The 22,915-nt window shown below is 47.8% G+C and overlaps 1 protein-coding gene across 2 annotated transcripts in view; it reads right to left on the reverse strand.

The window, feature by feature from the left end:
- Nucleotides 1-791: 791 nt before the first annotated feature.
- The window catches only part of igf2bp1 (insulin-like growth factor 2 mRNA binding protein 1), a 52,907-nt gene continuing 30,783 nt past the window's right edge, over nt 792-22,915 (reverse strand). Inside the window, exons 4-15 of one of the 2 annotated variants that reach the window (XM_066698791.1) lie at nt 14,350-14,450; nt 13,654-13,717; nt 12,381-12,668; nt 11,808-11,942; nt 11,562-11,684; nt 11,250-11,385; nt 10,978-11,100; nt 10,633-10,752; nt 10,377-10,451; nt 9,852-9,983; nt 8,935-9,048; nt 792-8,589 (exon numbers count right to left, since the gene is read on the reverse strand). In XM_066698791.1, the coding sequence (XP_066554888.1) occupies nt 8,428-8,589; nt 8,935-9,048; nt 9,852-9,983; nt 10,377-10,451; nt 10,633-10,752; nt 10,978-11,100; nt 11,250-11,385; nt 11,562-11,684; nt 11,808-11,942; nt 12,381-12,668; nt 13,654-13,717; nt 14,350-14,450 (1,573 nt within the window). In that variant the 3' untranslated portion in view covers nt 792-8,427. The remainder of the gene's footprint in view (nt 8,590-8,934; nt 9,049-9,851; nt 9,984-10,376; nt 10,452-10,632; nt 10,753-10,977; nt 11,101-11,249; nt 11,386-11,561; nt 11,685-11,807; nt 11,943-12,380; nt 12,669-13,653; nt 13,718-14,349; nt 14,451-22,915) is intronic. The other variant, XM_066698792.1, reaches the window with a different exon arrangement.

Consider the following 22,915-nt stretch of genomic DNA (forward strand, 5'->3'; position numbering starts at 1 on the left):
ACGCAGAGCGCTAAGGCTTCTGGGTTAAGGGAGTCTTGTGGGCGCCATGTTGTGTGGGGCGACGCTAAAAGATCTGCTTCGTTTTGTTGGTAGGAGAGCGTTTTGAAGATTATGCGTCTTTATTAATTACGATTGTGTTGTTTAATGTCCTGAGTATTTTGCAAGACTGGAAAACGTTTCTTTATTTTCAAAAAGTATCAGATGCCATTAGCAGATATTACTTAAATAATGGTTGAATTTACTGGCATTATGTGCGTGTTTCATTCCCTTTTTTATAAATACTCTGACTGTGTACAGTGGCCTCACTTCCTTAGCTGAGCCAGCCTGAAAATGTACTCGTCATGCTTTACAGCTAATAGAAGACCAGTACTGCTCCTTCATCTCTTTGGGGTTCATTCAGGGTGGATATTATATTTTTAGTGGCCCCAGGGCTCAGTTCAGCATGTAAGAAGGTAAACTGTAGGTTCTTGGACCAACAGGTGAGAGTACAGACAGATGCTCCTCTACAAGAGTCATAGAGTATAGTGCAGTGCGGTTCAGTGTGCTGTGCTATAGTCAGGTATAGTGTGCAGTCGTGTGTTGCAGTCCAGTACAGTGTGCTGTAGTGTAGTGCAGTATGCTGTGCTGTAGTACAGTGTGGTGTAGATCAGTGGGCTGTAGTGTAGGACAGTGCAGCCGAGTAAGCGGTAGTGCAGCCCAGTGCAACATGCCACCCTGCAGTGTAAAGCATTGCAGTGCAAAGAGTGCTAAACCTACAGACATTGAAAGAAAGCACACAGTGACACAGACGCTCTGGTTTCTCGTCTTTTAATAACACATTCATTTCTATGCTGTTTGTTTACAAGGAGTTAAAAAGTGTTGATGAGAACTAAAACAAAAAAAAACAGAACAAAACAAAAAAACAGTCTGTGAAGGCTAGAGACAGCGTGACAGGTGTGTGGGTGTGTAGAGAGTGGCGGGGGGGTGGAGGGGGGGACAGGCTTTCAAAGCTGCTCCCCCCCTCCCCTTCCCTGGGTCACACTCTCTTCAAAATGGATCTGTTGTTTGTATTATTAATTTTTTTATTAATACAAAAAAAAGTATTTAAAACATCATGCTGCTTTGAAACGTCCTGCAGGAAAAAGTTTCTCAGTTCACAGAGAAAGAATCCTAATGCATCAAACACAAATATACAATCCCAAGTCTTAAAAATGATCGCCCTACTGCTATCTAACTACAAGAGAATGATGCACTAGCTCATACTGCACTTTTGGCATGGTGTCCCCTCTTTGAGTTACACAACTTTAACATTGCTTGCTCTGTGTTCTCCAGCAGCTGTAACATAGTGAGCTTTGCTGCCCTAGACAGTGGTAACACAGAGAAGTACCACAGTAAACCCTCACGAGGAGATTGCACTGCAGATCCCCCCGAAGGATTGACTGCTGTTCCTCCCTGAATTGATCATGGCGTAGTGGTGTGCAGCACAGCAGACCGATGGTCAAACCGTGAGAAGGCACAGTGAAAGCAAAGTCCATAAACAGGAGGAAAATGCGGAGGGAAAACCATGTTAAAAAAGTGTGCAGTTGCCAAGCACGACTCCCTGGGGTACACTTTAATTTCAGGGCAAAATCATAACAAACAGGAAAAGAAAAACTTGAAAGGATTGGAGGTGAAAACTGAGAGAGTCTAACGATGAACAAAATGCACGCAGAAAGGAAGTAGACCAGTTCTTTGAACAGTTTTTCTAATTCTCTTCTCTCGGTTTCTTTTAATTTTTTTTTTTAAATAATTTCTATCAATGGAGAAAAAAAAATCATCTTTGGAAGAAGTAAAAGTATTTTTTTATTTTTTAGACTATAAACTACAGTATATGGAAATGCCACTACCCAGATTTTATTATCTTTTTAATTGTATTTTTTTTTTTGTAATTTTTTGTATTTTTCATTTTTTGCTATTTATCCTAAGAGGTAGATCAACAAAAACAAAAATGACACGGTTACAGATATCGTGCCCCTTGATTGGAAGAGTGGGGGAGAGAAGGAGGGAGGGAGATGTATGGGATGACGGGGGTTGTGGGAGACTTGTGGAGGAGCGGGGAGGTGGGCGGTGAGGCGTCGTGGGAAGGTGGTGTGTCTTGTAATGTAGGGCTAAAGAGATGTTTTTTGTTAGGGGCGGGGGGAACTATTTTTGCTGAATTATGAAGTTAATGGAAATGAGGTCTGTTCTATTATGGGATTATATATCAAATCTGTATAAGAAAAAAAAACAAATTCTTCAGGCTGCAAAAGGCTCTACAAAAAAACAATCTGTACTGTGAATGCATCTTGTACTGCGGCAGAGAGGTGTGGGGGGGCGGCAGGCAGAGTGATCGAGGCAGTGACTGATGGAACTGGGAAGACAAAGATGGACACATGCCATTGGCCAGTCTCTGCTGATCTCAAGCTGGTATGAGTAGCAATAATAGTAATAATAATACAAAAAATAAATTGAATGGGCAAATTGAATTGAAATTTCCTTTGTTGGTATTTTTCCGGCTCTTTATAAAGAATTAGCTTCTTTCTCCTTCCCCCATCAACCCCCCCCCCGCCCCTCCCACACACACACACACACAAACACACACACCTCCTACCTGTCCCCGTCCCCTCCGCAAGCCCCCCGCCCAGCCCACTACGCCCCCATTCCTCTCCCCAGATTTTGAGCTGGAGAGGTAACCACTTCTAAAGAAAATAATAATGGGAAGAAAAAAAAACTGAAACAAACCAAAACCAAAACACACTAACGAAATAAAATAGAACGAAATAAAATAAAAATAAGAGCGATGTACTGTAACAACACTACAGCAGAGCTGGATGCACACGGTGTCTCCTGTCCGAGACAATCTTATAGCAAAGTGTTGAGGTAGCGTTCCGAGTTATGTGTGGGATTTTGCAGCACCACATAGTGGATGTCAGTTGTCAGTCGAAGAAAATGTTAAACATTTATTTACCTATCTATCTATCTATTTATGCACGTGTTTTTACCTTACGGATTCTGTGTGGATCCGTATGTGCTGCACACAAGAATGGCCCTGTGGCCGAATGGAATAAAGACCAAAACTGAAGGAAAGGAAGACCCTCGACCGTCTGTGCACACACGGGTGGTACAGACTGAAATGCTGGGGGGTGGGGGGACGACGACTACCGAGAGCTGCACGGCACATCGCAGATCAAACGGAGGCAGAAAATGATCGGGAATTAAAAACAAAAACAAAACCAGCGTATTTGTATTTTTGGTCGTCACTCGCAAGCAAAACTTTTTCCCCCCCTCTTTTCTAAATGGTGCTCTCAGTCAGGGCTGCGCAGGGCCGTTGTTCTGCATGGGCTTTACAGCCACGGAGCAAAGAAAAGCAGTAACAGTGTCTCGGTTCGTCCCCATGAGGTCATCACTGTGAGGTCATCACCGGGGTTCTGGGTTTGTGGTGTTCAGGCCGCAAGCTCCCCCCCTTGGCAGAACTATATATAGATATATTTTTTTGTATTTTTTCATGTTATTTGTCCTTTTTTTGCATTGTTTTGATCCCTACAGGTTGTGTATGGCAGTTGTTTTTTGTAACAATATGTAAGGATTACTAGTTAGTATTTTGTTTGTTAAGAAGCTGTTTTAGAGATCTGTGCATTTTCAAAAATAAGATTAAAAAAACATTAATGAATTGATATTTTCCCAAACAAAATAAAAAAGTAATTTTAAAGGAAAAAGGAAAACTGATCAGAATTTAGGCAGGATAGAAGCCAGAACTGGAGAGTGGGAAAGGACACTGGCTGAGAGGAAAATAAAACACAACAAATGAAAAACTAAATTGAAAAATATTTATATTTTGAAAAATCCTCATCCTCGGATATCCAAAAAGAAGAATTTGGGGATGTTTAGAAGTGAGGTGTGGAGGTAGTACGTAGTGATGCCAGACCATCTTTAGCCCTTCCTCTAAAAACAGGAGAGGGGTGGGGGGGGTGGGATGGAGGTGGTGGATGCATTGCCCGGACCGGGGGGGGGGGTGGTCCCCAGGGGCAAGTTTAAACAGTCAGGTGGCTCAGGGGTAACGGACAAATGGAAATTCTCCTCTGGCTGCGTAAATCTGTGTGGGACCACCAGCGTGCAGCTTGACTGCCATGCTAAATGCTTTAAACCAAAATGGTAAAAATCAAGATCAGTCCCCTCTCTTCTCCCTTTCTCTCTCTGTCCGTCTCTCGTTCTCCCTTCCCCCTGTCAAAACGTAAGGAGGCTCAAGCCTGCCAAACACCCTCCCACTCCTCCCACCATCCACTTTATATCTTTTTATTAAAATTCCAGAACCTTATTATTATTATTATTATTATCATCATTACTAATATTGTTATTTTTTTGTTTTCGTGTCTTTTTTTTTTCCACTCTTTCTTTTCAATTATATAAATTTTGGTTGAACGAAACAGTAAGTAACCAGATGTCATGTCCTAATAATGCTTGCTGTTTGACAATGAAAATAAAAAACGAAATAAAAACCAAACAAACAACCCCCCCACCCCACAAAAAACAAAACACAACACAAGGCCGCAGTCTGAATCAATGAAAATGTGCCGGGGTCTATGAAAAGAGCTCTATGGTTTTAAAGAGACAGCCACCCTTGGTTATATTTCAGCTGATTTCTTGGTTCATATTATGGCATACAGGCAAGTTTACAAAGAGCTACTCCGCAGAAATGTGTAAAAATGTAATGCATCACAGCAGAGGCAATTAGTGTTGTATTGTGTTAAAAACATCCAGAGTTTGGAGTCACTCTGTGTGTAGGAGCCATGCGCTGTGCCTCGCCCTGCCGTCAGTATGGGAGCACACACACACTCACACACTCTCACACCCTCACACACACACCGGGGAGCAGGCAGTGTCACCGTTGAGGAGCTCCCAAAGGAAAAAAGTTTGTTGTTATTGTTGTTTTTCCTTCTGCTTTGACAACTCTCTACCAAACCTGCCTGTATGACCTCTGACCCTGCTTTAGAAGAGAGAAATCCATATTCAAATGAAGACATTATCAACGCCTCCCCGCCTTCCCCTTCTCTCTCTGACTGGTCATGACACCAAGAATCGCTGTCTCTTGAAAGAAGAATGGAAGCAAAAACAGCTGGATAGACTTTCCCTGTTGATAATAAATGAGCACAATAAATAATGTGCAACCGCAGATGGCCAGTGGCACTTCCTGTTTGGTGAAGCAGTTGGTAAACCACTCTTCCGACAGTGCTCCTCAGTGCTAGTCTGTCTGTCGCTTTTTTTTTTTTTTTTTTTTTTTAAAGTAATTCAAAAAATACAAAACTTTTTTTACTCTTCTTCTCATTAGCTGGTCCTTTACATATTATATACAGGTTAAATCTATTTACTTAATTAAATTCTTCTTTCTTTCTTTATTTAGTTGCTCCCATTTTTTATTTTTTATAATATTAATTTTTAAGCGTTTCGAAATGTCTCCGACCCGGTTTAAGACCGACCGAAAACCCGGCACCATAGTTATCTCTCCCTCACGCTACTTTTTTTTTCTCCTCGACTTTATTTAGTTCATTCATTACAAAACAAAAACAAAAGGAAAAACAAAAAGAATAGACAAATCATCACAGGGCGGGTTAATAAGTGTGACAGTCGGTCTCTGATAATAAATATTCACATTTTTTACTTTTGCACTCTTAAGGAGTCGGCTGTGCAGTAGGTACACCTCAGCCTGGAGACGACTGTCTTCTGTACAGCTTCAGGAGGATTCCCGAGCTTTACACTTGCTCTCTCTTCTTGCCCTGGGGATCCCCTGCTTTTTTGAAGACGGTGGGTTGGATTTTACATGGCACACAAGCACAGCCACCCCCCCTCCAACTTCCCCACCTAATGATGTAAAACTGTGCATAGCTCTTAAATCAAGCCTTGAAATCTACACGGCACACTGTGACAGCACTGGCCATTGTGTAACAGTTGGCCGCAGTACGAACGGTTGACACAAAGAGACAACTGCGCACTGGACATCCTTCTGGAGGGAGGAGGTGAGAGGTCACACCGCCTGCACTCCACACACAGTGCGCGAGAGCAGACATCTCAGAAACAGAGTGAGAGAGATGTCCACCCTCTCCTGTAAACAAATAAGATAAAAAATAAAATAGATATATGAGGAGTCTGGATGTCGGGGTGGAGAGATAAGTTATTAATGTGGCCTAAGGTTGTGCCATAGCATGCTGTGAGCGCTGTGCAGTGCTGGGATGCTCCAAACTGGCTCTCTACACAGACTTGAAATACGCGGAAAATGGCGCAACGTCAATTAAAAGAAAAATGGTTCCTTTTAGCGATCTACGGTATGATATCGGCTGAGGGACTCGATCGACCGACTGCCAGACAGAACACTGCACTTCACCCGGTCTCCCCACTGACGAAGGCAACGATTTCGAAATCAAAATCAAACAAAATAAAATAAAAAATTGCAGACACTGCCACGAGGGCCAGGGGCCGCTCCGTACCGCACCACTCCACAGGACTCTCGTATTGCTGCTGTTGAGTGGTCGATTGGCCATCATCAGCAGGGTTAATGTGTTCAAGTCATGGTTGCCTGGGCTAGTGCAGGTCAGGAGCAGCCCCGGGCACGTTCCGACAGACGCATGGAAAACAAATACAAAACAAACAATAAAAAAAAAAGCAAAAAAAAATACAAAAAAAAAAAAAAACACCCAAACTTATTTGTCTTTATTAAAAAAATAAAATATTCAAGACTATCAGCTTTATATCAAACACCAGCAAGCAGAAAAAAAAAAAAATTAGGAACAAACACTGAGGTAACAACACCCTGAGGTAGGTTTTCTTTTTTTTTTTCTTATATTATTTTTTTGTTTCGTCTTGTCCCCGTGACGCCCTGGCGCGCCTCTCCCCGGCCGCGCCCCCGAACGGGAGGTCAGGGGTCAGGGAGTGTGGGGAGCAGGAGGTGTGGGCCGCCGGTCACTGCAGATCGACGCAAAACACACAAAAAACAAAAGGCTGAGCAAGAGAGGGCTTTTCTGAAGGAGGCTGGGGGGGGGAGGGGGGGAGGTTAAAGTCTGTCACAATTAACCCCCTCGACCCTCCCTCCCTCGCTTCAGAAACACCCAACTCGCAACTGTCATTCTCAGAGCCAAGGGCAGGGCCTGGTTAACTCATATACAATATATACAATATATATAATATATGCCATTTGTGTACAGGTCACACATCAGCATCATGGCTGATTTCTGTCTGTCTTCTATGTCTTGGAGAACTGGCGCCTGCAATACAACTGCAAGGCCAGCTGGGACCTGCACAGCACTGTACTCTCACCGCTCGGACCGTCTGCGCTCTGGCCGTTTGTCACCCGGTGCAGGAGGTGGGACACACGGCTCCGGAGGGCCGCCCACTTCCTGCCATGAATTTCTCACGTGCTTTTCAACGATCAATTGCAGCATTTATTTTTTCATGAAGATTATATTTACAACCTTTTTCTTTTTTCTTTTACTTTTTAAAGTTTGTCTGCCTGGTAATTAAAGAGCAGTGTTAACAGCCGAAGCCCTGTCCCCTGTCTCTGAATGCGTTATGGCCAGTCACATGACCTGGCCTGGACTGGTGACCTGTGACCTCTGACCTGCGGTGCCACATCTCCCCTGCTCCCTCCACTACACTCCACTATAATAAGCTTCCTCTATATAAATATCTATTTTTTTATTATTAAAAAAAAACACCCTTAAAATAAAGAATGACTGGAAATGAATTTCTTTACCTTATAGTTTATCAGTTGTTTTTTTCCCCTGTTTTTTTAAAAAAGGTCCAGTTTAGGTCAGTGCAGTTCAGCTGCTGCCCTGTTTGGTCTCTCGCCCCCCTCCTCCTTGGCCAAGATACAGTGACCTCTGAACTTTGAGGCTGCCCGGGTGCACTCTGGGTATATCTGGCAGCAGCAGCAGCAGCAACAGCCTTGAAGTCTCGACCCTGGCTGCCCTTTCAGTAGAGGTGCAACTCTTCCCTAGGCTGACCTGTCGCTAACCCCTCCACGACCTCCTTGTGACCTCTGGCCCAGGACAGCGGTCTGTGTGCTGGTCCGAGTGGCAGTCCTGCTCGGTGAATCAGCGTTACTATTTATTCTGTAACTCACTATCGTTCATTCGTCATTTCATTGCATCTGATTTTGGCTTTCGCTCTTCATCCCCCTTTCATTTCCAGTCACTCTCTCTCCCTGGCCTGGCATCTGGTCTTTGTTTTTTATTTATTCTGTTAGTTTTCCTCCCCACCCCCCACCCTGATTTTCTTATTTCTTTTTCCCTCTCTTCATCTCCCTCTATATCTGTATCTCTGTCATTTTCTCTTTTTTTTATTCCGCGTCGTCTATTTACGTGCATCCTTCCGTCTCCCGCTGGGTCTCTTTCTCTCTCTCTTTCTCTCCTCCCCGGCGGTGGCTCGGCTCAGTACACCTCCTCACTTCCTCCTGGTGGGGGGAGGGCCCTGCGCAGGTCCCTGGGGGGCTCCCGGCTCGGCGGGGGACTGAGGGGGGGGGGGGCCTTGTGATCCTCCCATCCCCCCTTTCTGCTGCTGTTGCTTCACCTGGGTCAGGATTTCCCGGATTTTCCTCTGGGCCAGCTGTGACTCAACCACAGGTGAACACAGCTTGTCAGACACTGACACAGGGGGTGGGGTGATCACTCCCGCGAAAAGTGAGAGAGTGAGACACAGACAGACGGAAAGAGAATGAGATAGATGGACAGAGAGCGACAGAGAGGAAGGACACAGGGAGAGACAGACAAACAGCGAAAGAGAGGGACAGAATATCAGATGGGGAACAAAAGAAACAGAATGAGAGAATGAGAGACAGAGAGAGAGTATGAGACAGACAGAGAGAGGGGGAGAGAATGAGAAAGACAGAGAGAGAATGAGACAGACAGAGAGAGAATGAGACGGACAGAGACAGGGCAGGGGCCCCCTCACCTGGCTGGCGTAGAAGTGTCCGATGATCTTGACGATGACCTGGTCGTTCTCGTCGGGGGTCTGCTCTCGTGGCACCACCACCTCCGCCGCTGTGAGGTTTTGCAGCTCGTTCACCTGTGGCACACACACCAGCACGTTCACCATTTACTACTGTTATTATCATAAATATTATTATATTTTAATAGGTGGTGTGAGGGGCGTCTCTTATTGTATAAGAGATTTTATCTTTTATCTTTATCTATGCAGTTTGGCAAGAGGAGCTGCACAAACTGCACAAAATAACATCTCTTAACTTACTCTAATTCATACACGTAAGAATTAGATACACAAATATCTTTACAGTAATTCCCCCCCCCCCACCGTCAATAATGGTTTGGTCCAGGATCTTCTGTCACTTACCTACAGTAGCCAATCTGTGTTTGTTTACATGCTGGTTAAACGTAATAAAACTATTAAAATCAAATCTACACCCTGTGACACCGGCACCACTGGCATTTAAGTCCCTTGAAAGGTCGCTGGCAACTGAAGATTTTTTAAATACTGAGAATTCTCTGCACGGGATGACATTTATACACCAGATAAGAGGTATGAGAATGTTTGCAAATGCTGCCCTGTGATTGGCTGGATAATCACATGTGATTTATAATAAGCGGTAGGTCTACCTAGAATCAGACAATACTCAATTTCAGCCAGCACACTTTCCTTAGCACTGCCAAGTTCCTATTGACTAGACATACTGAAATTAATAAGATATAGAGATAAGAAGACATTACTCAGAACAAAATATAGATACGATTCTACTACAGTGTACTGCTTTTGACTACAGCACATTACTATAGCACTTTAGATTTAATACAGTATTCAATTACTTATTAATGTGCTATGCCCTGCTGTGCCCTACTGTGCCCTGAACTCACCGTCTTGCCACCCTTGCCGATCACCCTGCCGGCCGCGGTGGCTGCCACCTTGATGTGAGTCTCCAGCTTCACTTCCTCCTTGGGTCCAAAGAAGTTCTCCTCCTTCAGCTTACCATAGATCCTGCCCTGGGCCTGGACACGGAACACACACGCAGACACATGAATGCACATGCATGCACACACGTACACAGAAACACAGAGACACACACAAGAGCAATCAGTATCCGCTACAGAAGCGACAATAAACGAGACGTAATCTGCTCACTCACACACACTCAGTAGGCCGATTCTACTGAAAAACATAACAATTGCACCAAATCAGGTAATTGCACCCAGATGGAAAAGGGTGTTTCGTATTCCCTTATTCTTAGAGTGCTGCATTCACATTTTGTGGCCGGGGTAGTGGCCCTGAGTGAGAGCGGCTGGTTAAAAGTTAAGGGATAAACATTCCCAGCTGAAGGAGGTGCATTTACCCCTCCAGCAGTGCGATGGCGCGGTGGCGCAGGCCAGACTAAGAGCCCCTACCTTGAACTGAGCCTCTGGGGGGCCGCTGACAATCACCATGCGCATCTTTGAGTCAGGAGCCTCGGCCGGAGCGATCTGTGGAGAGAGGGGAGTCAGGCCGGGCAGCAGGGAGAGGAGAGCCCAGGCACTCAGTCAGTCACTGGCTCTCACATACACCACGCCCCAACTATGTGTGTGAGAGAGAGAGACAGAGGGAGGGAGAGACAGAGGAAGGGTGTGTATCTCTGTGAGCGAGCGTCTCCGCCTCTTGGCTGACCTTGATGGAGGCCCCAGCGTATCGGCTAAGCTGTTTGATGTGCTGGCCCTTCTTCCCGATGATGGCGCCCACCGCCTGGGCTGGGATGTACAGGTGCACGGTCTCCTGCTCCGGGACCTGCTGGGAGAGAGCGGGGGGTCAGGGGTCAGACTGCAGCTCTCTGATAGCACACAGCACACCTTGTCTGTCTGCCTCTACTTACCCCAAGGTATCTGCAGCACTATGAATATGTTGAATTTTGCTGTGGTCGTGGCCTAGGTTTACAGTCCTTTTCCTATGACTTCGAACTTTTTTTAACTTTGCCCCACTATGAACTGGAGCCGGGGTTCACTAGGGCGCACTTACCCCGTATGAGCAGTAGGGGGCAACAGCAGCTGAGTTTCCAGGGGGAGGGGGAGGCATGGAGGAGGAGGGGGGGAACAGGCCCAGCGCACTGAGGTTCAGCCCAGGGATCAGGTGAGTCTGTTGCTGGAGAGAGAGAGAGAGAGATTATTAATATACAACTCTACACATCAATGCTGTCCAGTTCACTCTATGGACACGACTGCACTGTACAGCACAGACACACTCAACTCTTCCCATCCCTCTCTCTCTCTTCTCCTTCCCTCCCCACTCACATTCATGGCAGCGATGTCATTGTCATAGGCCTCTCGGACCTTCTTCATGATCTCGTGTTCTGCCTGGCAGCAGGCCTCGATCGCCCCCTTCACGGTGATCGTCCTCTCGGGGTTGTACAGGGTCAGGTCCTGCAGCCTAGGTGGGGGCAAGGAGAGAAGGAGTTTGAAAAAGGCTGGCACTGAATCCTTCCGGAGCACTAGGTCGGCCTGCAGTGCCGTCCGTGGGTGTAGGGAGGGTCACAGCGGGGGCACAGGAGGGCGCAGACTCCTGGGGCGGGGGGCGTAGTGTGGGGTGCAGCGTCCAACACTCACGGGGAGATGGTGATCTTGGTGTCAGTGTCCTGCTCCACCTTCTTTAGGTTGCGTCCCTCCTTGCCGATCAGTCGGCCCACGAAGTTGTTGTGCGCCAGTATCTTCAGAGGAACCTCGTCCGCCCTGCAGCACAGCACACACAGCACCATGAGAAACACAGCACGACGCCACACCACACGCCAGAGCTTTCAGGTCATGAAACACTATTTCATTCCCGCCAATACGACGCCCCTGTGCCGCACTCACGTCTTGGTGTCCTTGGCCTCTTGGTGCATGATGTCCAGGATCATACGACAGGCCGCCGAGCAGCCCTCCGGTGTGGAGTGGATACTGATGGGCTTCTCTGCTGCCCCCGCATTTTCCTTGCGATGCACATCGATCCTGGAGGAGAGGAGAGGGGAGGCGAGGCGATGGTGAAGAGGGGAAAGGGGAGGGGAGGGTAGGGGGGAGAGAAACAGAACAGAACAGTTACATACGTTACTGGGAAACCACACAGACAGGCATGTAGCGCTGTCCCCTCTGATCGCCCATAATAAACAGGAAGCTGACTCAGAGCAGCCAGCGGCAGGCCGGGGTCAGTCTCAGATGGATAGAGTGGATGCAGCATTTCTGAATCAGAGTGGTGCATGATCTCTCCTCACGGACCGGCCAACCGGACACTGCCTCCCTCTGCACGTGCCTCCCCCCCAACTCTGATATCATGACACGTTCACACGGGTGTTGACAAAGCATTTACAGATCCAGTACAGAGAATACGATCCCTGTCTTCCCCCAAGCCCTGCAACCAACTCGGCTGCCCACCCCACCCCCGTCACTCACTTGCTCTGGGTCTGCTTGGTGATGTTGCGGATGGTGGCTCCCTCCTTTCCAATGATGGCCCCCACGTACTGTGTGGGCACCAGCAGACGCAGCGGGATGTCAGCATGGGGGTGCTTCGGGGGTCCGCCACTGGGGGAGCCCTGTCTGGGGGCCCCCCGGGGACCGTAGCCCGAGCGCCGGCCGTTGTCGGGCCCGTGCTGGCCCTGTGCGGACGACTGCTCATCTGGGATGTAGGACACGCGCAGGGCGTTATTCTCGAACTGGTACCCGTTCAGCTTCTGTATCGCCCTGGACAGAGGAGGAGTGTGGGGGGAGTGTAAGGATACAGCAGCGACGAAGACTCTGTCTCAGGTTTACTGCTGTTGATGTTGTTTACTGTATCCTGTGCCGTTCCAGTTTCTGTTTTTAGTTTTTCCTTAGAACAGATGTGTACTCATTTCAAGGCTATGGACTGAATGGAGATGCAGAACTCCAGAACAACCAGCAGGGGGCACTGATAGTCTTTCTGTCTGTTAATGCAGGCACACATACTTAATGGGGTATACAGACTGATAACTAGAAAATAAAAAGGCACACACGTGTAGGATGGTCTGTGTGAATACACTGTCACACTACATGTCCATACACTATATTATGACAAGAGGCAGTAACTAGTATCCACAGACATGTTCTGCTGTGTTTGCCTGCCTTATGTTGTAAGTTGCCTTGGATAAGGGGGTCTGCCAAGAAATAAAAATAATAATAATAATAATACACTATATTATGACAAGAGGCAGTAACTAGTATCCACAGACACGTTCTGCTGTGTCCCTCGTGTTCCCTCTTTAAAACATCGACACAGAACCACACGTTTTTCAATAATTAAGAGTTCTGAGCAGTGAGACTTTGAAGTTCAGCTATCCCTCCATGAATAATACTATTCATTTAGTGCACTGACAGCCTGCAGAATGTTAAGTGGCCAACAGAGGGAGCACCTCAATCGCAGTCACTGGCAGAGGGAGAGCCCAGGTGTGCGCCAGGGCTGTGGGACAACTCCGGGCCAGGATTGCTAAGGGCTGAATGCAACCAATCAATGATCTCCCAGTACAGCAGTGTGTGTGAGTGTCACTGTGCGGTGTGGGTGTGTGAGTGTTCAAGTGTCAATGCAGTGTGAGAGTTTGTCAGTGTGCTGTGTGTGTGTGAGAGCGTCAGTGCAGTGTGTGGGTGTGTGAGTGTCAGTGAGGTGTGCTGTGTGTGTGTGAGACTGTCAGTGCGTTGTGGGCTGAGGTCTTACTGTCGCGCCTGCTCCCGCGTGCCGTATGTCACGTTGACCACTGCTGTCTCGCTGTCTGTGTTTACTGCAGAGAGAGGAGGAGGAGGAGAGAGCGGGGAGAGGAGGAAGAGAGGAGGGAGGAGGTGGAGGAGGCAGAGGGTGAGAGAGGAGGAGGAGGAGGGTGAGCAGGACAGGATTTGGTGGGACACAGTGGGTGTGGTGCTGTAACTGGGAGAGCTAGGTTCCCAACACTCTCCAGGACTAGGCCTGAGATCGGCCATGTTAAATCATGCTCTTGACTTATGACACTCCAGCCTGTGTACGTAAACATATCGGTAACTTCAAACTACATTAACAACATGCAAGATACACTTTTTAAAAAGGTCTTATTTGGGATGAATGCCATGAAGGACTTGATGCCCTTGTTCACACTGACCCTAACAAACTGTGAAATCAAAGTCTTTTTTGTTTGTTTTGTTTTTCCCACCCCGAGTTTTCAGAGTTACGTGTGATTGGAGGCTTTGGGGTTTTAGGACCAGAAGAACTGTCTGGGAGTGTCCTGGGATGGAGGAGAACATGCCAGGACAGCCAAGGCAGAGTGATTGTCCCTCACACGATACTTACAGCAAATTAATTATTTCTGGGAGTTAATTAGATAAGGGGAAAACTCTTCACCCTGTCTGTATTTAAACTGACAGGGGGGGACAGTAGCCTTACCTTGCTCACAGTTCTCCACAGTCCCATACTGAGCCAGCAGCCCGTCGAGCACCTCCCACTGTAAGTGTGGTGGAATGTTCCTTATCTGAATTTTCCGAGTCCTGCAAAATAAAGAGAGGGGTGGAAAAAAAAGAACAAAGATCAGTTCTGAAATAAAGTAAGGCGATCGGGGCGAAGGGGGCTTGTGTTGATCCAGCAGGTTGTCTGAAGCATCACAGCTCCCACGCGAAACTGAGCAAATACACACAAGTAAACAAGCAAATAGACAAATAAATAAATACACTAATTAAGTTACATACAGTACACCACTGACGTCCGCGGTTTGCTGCTGCACTGGCAGAGCACGAGGTCGTGAACTCGAGAGACGCACAGATTGCAGGAAACTATAAAAAGATTCGGCTGCTGCCAAGACCCCACATCCCACCCCACCCCACCCCACCCCACCCTCCCGCACAGCTGAAATACCCAGGCACCCTGCCATCTCTCAGGACAGGGGCGGGCAGGAAAGCTGCTGGTGGGTGTTAGCCAAGTGTCACTCCCCCCCTGCTGCCACTCAGGACGACTGGCACTGGCGTGTGTCTCGTACTACTGCTAAAGTTCAGCTCTCTGAAAAGGGTGGGCTGAGAGAGAGGGAGGGAGGGAGAGATAGTGAGAGAGAGACAGAGAGAGAGAATGAAGTAAAGGGCTGGTTTAGGAATCCAGTGTGGCATTTCCTAATCTAGTCCTGGAAAGAGAGAGAAGGAGAGAGAGGGAGAGGATGAGGGAGAAGGAGAGGTGAATAGTAATAGTACAAGATCAGTACTAGAAACCAGCAGACAATCAGGCATGCAGACACTATGTCCCCGTCTCGGTCTCTGTCCTTGTCCCCGTCTCTGCGTCCCTCCGCACAAAAAGTTTGTCCCCATGAAGCCGAAAGGGAAACTGGCACTCCCCAGTCAAGTGGCAGTGGGCGGGGCCTGAGTCCTGGAGGCACACTGGCACTCAGTCAGATCTGTACCATGACATGCAACTGCAAACTAAGAGTCTGTAGTCTATAAAGGGGACTTTATATAGCCCCTCTCCTCTGTACAGCGGTTACAGCGGTTAACCAAGCCAGCGGGTCTGCCAAACCACCGCCCCCCTGCGCTTTAGCACAGACTCCACTCACCACGCTCACTTTGGGACACTTTTTGAGCTGGTAACTAGTTAACTACCAATACCTTGGAAACCTTGCTCTCTCTCACCCTCTCTCTCTCTCTCTCTCTCTCTCTCTCTCTCTCTCTCTCTCTCTCTCTCTCTCTCTCGCTCTCGCTCTCTTACTCGCTGACCCCTTCTGTGTCCAAGCTGTCAAGAAACACCTGTGTGCAGGGTGTGTGTGACCTATACATGGATAACGTGAAACACACCCTCTCGTACACACACAACGTCGCACTCTTTCACGGAAGAGAGGGAGAGAGAGAGTGAGAAGATGATAGAGGAAGAAAGACAAGACTCAGTGAGAGAGAAAAAGAGGTTGATAATGGGGAGATGGAGAGATGGGAGAGGGGGAGATACTGAGGAAGACAAAAAAGGAGAGACAGAAAAGAGAGAAATAGTTGTCAAGTGTCTCTGTGGATCAGAGCCCTTAAGGGGTAAAGCAGCTGAGTGTGGAATGTTCAGACACGCCTCGATTCCGCCTGAACTCTGAACCCTACATGCCACACCCACAAGAGCTGGCTGGGGGGGATGGGGTTAAGGAACACTCCCTTCCCCCCATTTCTCTCTCTCTCTCCCTCTATTATTCATGGCTCCTATCCTCCTCACACAGTGGAGGGAGCAGTCGGTACAGCACGCTCACTTGCGATGTACTTTTGGGGGAAGTGCGGGCGTTCCCTTGAAACACCGTACCATTGCTAAGCATGCACATTTCTGAGTGTAAGCCCTGCCATTTTAAAATGTGCACACAAGAACAACTATGCAAACAAAATCAAATCAAAAAATGAAATTGTCTGTATTTTCTCCCTCAGGGCCTGTCCTAGTGTAAGTGTCCTCCACCCCCCCACCACAGCTTCATCCACAGATCCCTTAATTAGCACAGCCTCATCAATGTCTTTAACCCCTGACCTCCTGGCCTGAGTGTGTGTGTGTGTGTGTGTGTGTGTGCACATGCCATTGTCCTGTGTTGTGAAGTTATTAATGGGAGTGAGAAGAGGGGGTTGGGAGATGGAGGATGGAGGGTGGAGAGTGGAGGGGGGCGGGATCACTTAAGAGAGACGATAAAAGAAACAGAGAGAGAGAGGGAGGAAGAGAGGGAACAAGGGGTCATGCATTTCAAAGCTTCTCTCTCCCTCTTTTTAAGAATACAATGGAGAGAGAGGTGAGGGGTGAGGGGTGAAGGGTGAAGGGTCCTGGGGGTGGGGCTGGACTGAATCAGAGCCGAGAGCAAACAGCAACAGCAAAGACAGGAAGACAGCAGAGAGAGAGGAGGACGGGAGAAGGATTAGTGGGGAGAGCAAGATCAATAACAGTTATATATTACAGCCTCTTCTGGGCATTTAACCTGAGGTTGATCAATAAATTGATCAGTGTGATCAGCTTGGGGAGGTGCTGTTACTGCAGCACTTTAGTTTCCACACGGGCAGGAGAGGAGAGAGGGAAGAGCAGGGGATAAAGAAAGCCACTCCAACGAGAGGAGAAGGAGCAAGGCTGGGCTGAGATGGACAGACGGACAGGGAGGAAGAGAGGCTGCAGTGACAGCTCTGTGCTTCTTGGGCCTCGGTGAATTCACTCCCCATTTAATCGCTCTCTCTCACGCTGTTTCCTGTAAACTCTGACCTCAACAATAAGCCCACAGCCCCTCCTAACACCTAACAGTGCCTGGGGGGGCGTGTCGACCATTTGAACGGTTTGCCTGCCTCCCCCTTCCTCTCTCTCACACACACACACACACACACAAACACTCGCTCATACTCAAACTAGCCCTCACAGACTCACTCACCTGCTCCTGCACACAGCCACAGGTGCACACTCACACGATGCCTGACACAAAAACAGAACTGCCCCTCTAAAGACACTTCTCTCCACAGTGTGACCATGCTAATTTTGCTCGGGGCCACAGAGATCTCTCCTTTGCATAAGAAAGGCCCTTAGAGACCGAGACAGAGACCCCACTACACAGAGCACACGCACAGGGCTGCTGCACAAAGCATTGGCAGGGATGTGCAGAGCCTCGACACTAACAGCAAGGACTGCCCTGCACACAGCGCCAGAACACAGCTCTGATCGGCTCGGGGACAATGGAGAGCAGAGAGAAAAAACACAGACAAAGGAGATTGATATTATTACTATGAGTTCAAGTAGTATTTCCTTCCTGCCCTTAGACAATTAGATATGCTCACTGATCCTTGAGAACTCACAGGTGAGTGTGCATACGTTACACTACGTGGAAGAGAGGGCAGTTTTACCTTGGTATGTATGTGGATGTGTGCTTTAAAACTTGGCCTTACTGTGGTTTCAGTGTAGTTGCAGTAAGTGGAACTGCCTCCTTAGATTTCATTGTGCATAAAAACACTGCAGATTCTCGGTTCTTACAAAAATATACAGGTTTGTCTTCCCGGTTCTTTCAATCACACACGCATGTATAAAACATGTAAAGGAAAAAAATGCACAGCCTATTTTTCCAAACCAGAAGAGTAAAATCTTTTTCCTGTAATCGTTTAAAGCCCGCCTTTCCAGAGATAATGGAAATCACTATTTTATGTACATACTTTGAAAAAAAAGACTTGTATGAGAGCAGAAGAATTGCAGAGGAAGTAGGATTTGCAAACAGAGCAAAGAGGTTCTAAAATTGTCGGGGTTTGCCACGTAATTCCAGGGACACAAATTATTATAACAGTCTGGGAAACCAAACCAGGCCCAGCCCAGCCCGGCCTGGCCAAGCTCAGCTCAGCACCGCCACCTCATTAACCATGTGAGGCCCACAGCCCCGCTGGGGTCAGAGGTCGGGCAGGAAACAACTTTCACAGGAAGTAATGGCGCATATTTTCCATTGCAATTTCCTGTCATTTTTCTACACACGGCAGAAAGGTGGAGAGCGAGCGAGTGTACAAAAAAACAACAACAACGCTTTGAACAATAGTGTTCCTCTACAGCACAGAGAACATCCTACACACACACACACAACCCTGTCACTGTGACCCTGCCTCCCACTCAGCCCCCCTCCTCCTGCACCAGCCTGAAAAACAGCCCCCTCCTGGTGAGGGAGACCCCTGCCCTCCCCCTCAGTCAGTCAGCATGGCCTTCCAGAACAGTGGAGGCAGGGGTCAGAGGTCAGGAGATAAATCGTTTCATTAAAATACATACATAAATATTAATAAAACATCCAACCTCATTAAATATTGAAATACTGTGGAAAGCGACACATACTTCATCCAAGATGTGAATTTAAGAGGTACAAAAATATGTTTATTTCCAGGGCTGGTCAGTTTAATTTGTCATAACAGGAGTTGACCCTTTTTGAATGTGAAAATAGCTTCAGTTTGTGTGAATAGAACTTTCAAAGTGATTGTAGGCAACTGGCCATGAATGCACAATGAAGCGCACCCAGGACAGCACACCATGTGTGTCACTGTATTATAGACAAGCCCTGCAGAGAGCACGCCCTGCTCCTGGGCTTATAGTTCACTGGGTAATGCTGACGTGTGCAAAGTCTGTGATTTATCTGAGTGTGAACCACTCAGTCTGTGTGTACATATGTTCACGTGTAATCTCAGCACACACACACACACACACACACACACACACACCAGCAACCTCTCTGCATGTGTGTGGACATTGCATCCAGGACCATATGGCTACATGCTGCTAATGCAGACATCGCCCTCTGTGGGTGGTGTAGGGAAGCTGCGAGCTGGGTGTGTGTGTGTTTGTGTGTGGCACCCAGCCTGGTCTGGTCTCGCGATGGACGGAGACCACAGTGGCGGGAGACTCTAGCACATCCATCATTCCCTGGTGGGGGGTCTATCTGTCTTCAATCATCCAGGGACAACGAGTGCCCCCCTCCCCCTCCCCCTCCCCCACCAAGCCTCCCTGCCTCCCACACCTGAATGACAATGGATCCCGGGCCCATCTGCCCTCTCCTGCAGGGGAGGGGCAGGGCAGCTTCTCAAGGCTGGGTCCCCAGGCCACCCCCCACCCCCCCCCGCAGCACAGGGAGCGGTCACACACACTGGACTCAGAGTGGCTTCAATCCCATCAAACGGCTTACTCCCTCCCAAGCACTGCGCGCACTCACTCACACACACACACACACACACACCGACAGAAAAACAAACACGCACACATTCACAAATTCTGCCAATTTAAAATCCCAAATAAAATAAAAAGTGAAGAAAAACAGAAAATAGAAGATGCCTCTTGCATTCCCAGGCCCGTGCACCACCCAGCTCACTCCTCCACAGGTCTCCTGCTGAAGACACACATTAATTCGCAAAATACACAGACCCCCCTGCTCCACACCACCTCCCCCAAGCCCTGCAGACGGAGAGTTTTTTTTATTCTTGTTTTGTTGTTGTTATTTCTTAGCAAACACCCTTAGCCAGGGCAATGTTTACATACAAGGACCCATTTATACAGCTGGTTTTCACTGGAGCGATCTAGCTTCCCTTAGATTGCTCCAGTAAAATGCCCAGCTGTATAAATGGGTACAAATGTAAGTCGCCCTGGATAAGAGCGTCAGCTAAATGACAAAAATAATAATAATAATAATAATAATAATACAGTCCCTTGCTCAAGAGTACAGCAGCAGTCCCCCCCACCTGGGACAGAACCCATGACCCTCCACTCAGGAGTCCAGAGCCCTGAACGCTACTCCACACCGCTGCCCCACTGATGTTATTGTCGTTTTAATTCTGTTTTTGTTCATTACGAAACCCCACACAAGACATCCTGTTACCCATGATCACAGCTGCACTTTTAAAAGCCAGCGCTGTTACATTATAATAAAATGAAATAAAACACAGCTGGCACTTCATTCTGTCAGTTGTCAGTGTTAATGTGTGCGTGTGCATCAAGGTGCACATCTACTAAAAGACAACGTAAACAGGGTCCAGTACAACAAACGAATTAAAGACCCCCCTCCCCCGCCTGTATTCAGAGCAATGCAAATATGAAGAATCAGCAGTAGTTTCTCTGGAGTTCGGGAGAGGGAGAGACTGTCAGCACGCTGGAGCCCAGAGCGGCAAGGGGCGTCCTGTTAGACTGCAGCGCCCTCAAGTGACCAGTTACTGCAAACAGTGAGTAAACCAATCAGAGCGAGGCACCACGCTCCTCCAGGAAACCTATTTAAAACAACACCCGGTGCTTTTGTAGGAGTCAATATCCTGTCCGCATACACAGCTGTACATTGGGACATTTGTTATTTTCTTTCTATGTCATCAGACAATTGGCAGCAGTGTGGAGTAGCGGTCAGGGCTCTGGTCACTGCTGTTGTACCTTCGAGAAAGGTACTGTACCTAAATTGCTCCAGTAAAAACCCAGCTGTATAAATGGGTTATTGTATAGAAATAATGTGAGATATTGTGAAAATTGTAAGTTGTCTTGAATAAGGGCATCTGCTAAGAAATCTGAGCTTTACAAGACACTGGAGTTTAAAATGTACTTTTCTGTCGGCACTTTTTTGGTTTCCTTTACAAAATAAAGTCAAATAAAAACTCCCAAAAGAAATGAACTCTCAACTCTCTGAATGACTCCCTTTTCCTTATCGCTATGAAGCAAAGATTACAAACAAAATTATAATAATGATAATAAACATTCTGATTGATGCAAGCAAAGTAGGCCCTCGCATCTGGCAGCTCTTGCAATGGGGCTCAGAGACTCAGTGCACTTCCTGCCGGGGAAGGGGGCGGGGCCAGAGTGAGGATTTGAAAGTGAGGGAAAGACACATGAGGAGGAGGAGGAACAGGAAGGAAGCTGGAGGAAGGAGCAAAGAGAATGTGGGGGTGTGAGCCAGAGTGTGTGTGTGAGAGAGAGTGAGTCTAGTCTAGTCTGTGTGTGTGTGTCTGTGTATTTGAGAGGGAAAGTGTATTTCTGTGTGCATGCGTTTGTGTGCAGAAGTGTCAGTGTGAACACGTGGGGCTCACTGAGCCCTTCAGACGCCGGTACAAGACTGTGAATGGAGAAGTGGCGGATTCAGGTTCCCCTGACAGGGAGCTGTTGGCAGGGCGGGGTGGGCTGGTGATTTAGGACTGATCTGAAACTTTTCTTCGGTTTTTTGTTAGGTTTTGTTTTAGCACAGTAAGAGACCGGTGTCCCTCGTGTACAATTTCCTCTTGAGGAGCTACACCTGATCAATGTTGGTCCGAGTAACCAGGAGAAAGAAATTGGAGGGAAAGAGGGAAGGGGAGGAGAGAGGGAGGTAACCCTTATGCAGAATTTCCTTGCTAAACTGATCCTGGGATTTTTGCACTGTGGTTTAAGTATTGTTGTGTGCTTTATGCCCTAATCTGTATGAATTCTCCCAAAAAGAGCCAAAACAAAAACAAAACAAAGAAAACACGACAGGGACGCACGCTTGTTTAAACAAAATGCCAACTCCGGCCACAGGGGATCCAGTTACTAGACTGTGCATTTCCATGTTGTTGTATCTTTTTATTTTAAAATTCTTCAGTCACTCTCTTGTAAGCTTCCTCCCCGCGCTGTGGGAAACAGAACCTGCCACGATGCTCTCGAGAACATGACCCGTATTCTGTGGGGGCCCCTGCCAGCTCCTCTGCAGCCCACATGGAGAGGGGCTGGTCTCATGAGTGACAGGTAAGAGGCGGGAGAGCTCCCCCCCGCCCGTCACACTGATATGCAGATTGCTTCTTAAGAGAGGGCTTATGACCAGCCCTTCAGAAGCCAATGAAAACAGTCCTTGCGAGGCCATTAGGTAACAAGGCCTTTGATCCAACACACAAGAAATGGAGAGGCGAGGGGAGGGGTGGGAAGATATATATGGAAAAACAAAAAATAGGCCAGCAAATAAATAAAAAAAGCAAGTGTATCAGAAGCACTACACTCACTGCATCCACCCAAACCCCCCACCCGCTCCCTGTGTGCCATGCAGACTCAGCGTTAAAACACACACACACACAAACACACAAACACAAAGAAAACTAATCAACAGCTCACCCACCCATACTCATACCCACCCCCCCCCCTCCCTCTCTCTCTCTCTCTCTCTCTCTTCATTTCTTTCTTTGGCATTCCTGCTCAGCCCATTCCCCCTCCCCCCTCAAGGGGTGAGAGGTCACTACACAAGACGGGCAATCAGGAGGCGCTGATTGGACATTAACCCTTTGCTCGCCGGCGCAGAGGAGGGAGCTGGAACTGCCCGAGCCTCAGGGCTGAATGGCTGATCTGCAGACCCCCACAGACACACCCCCCCACACACACCTCCTGCAGAGAAGATCCACCTCTGCTGTTCCCTGAGGAGCAGCCCGCATCTCCCCTGGTTGCCCCTCCCCGTTTAATATCGTATTGCCTCCGGCCCCGGACCTGGAGACCCACTGACCGGCTTCATTCAGAGTGCTCACTACCTCTTATTCAGTTTGCTTTTGCTGGGGGTGCG

Source organism: Amia ocellicauda, chromosome 3 (genome assembly GCF_036373705.1).
Source record: "Amia ocellicauda isolate fAmiCal2 chromosome 3, fAmiCal2.hap1, whole genome shotgun sequence".
Taxonomy (NCBI): Eukaryota; Metazoa; Chordata; class Actinopteri; order Amiiformes; family Amiidae; genus Amia; species Amia ocellicauda.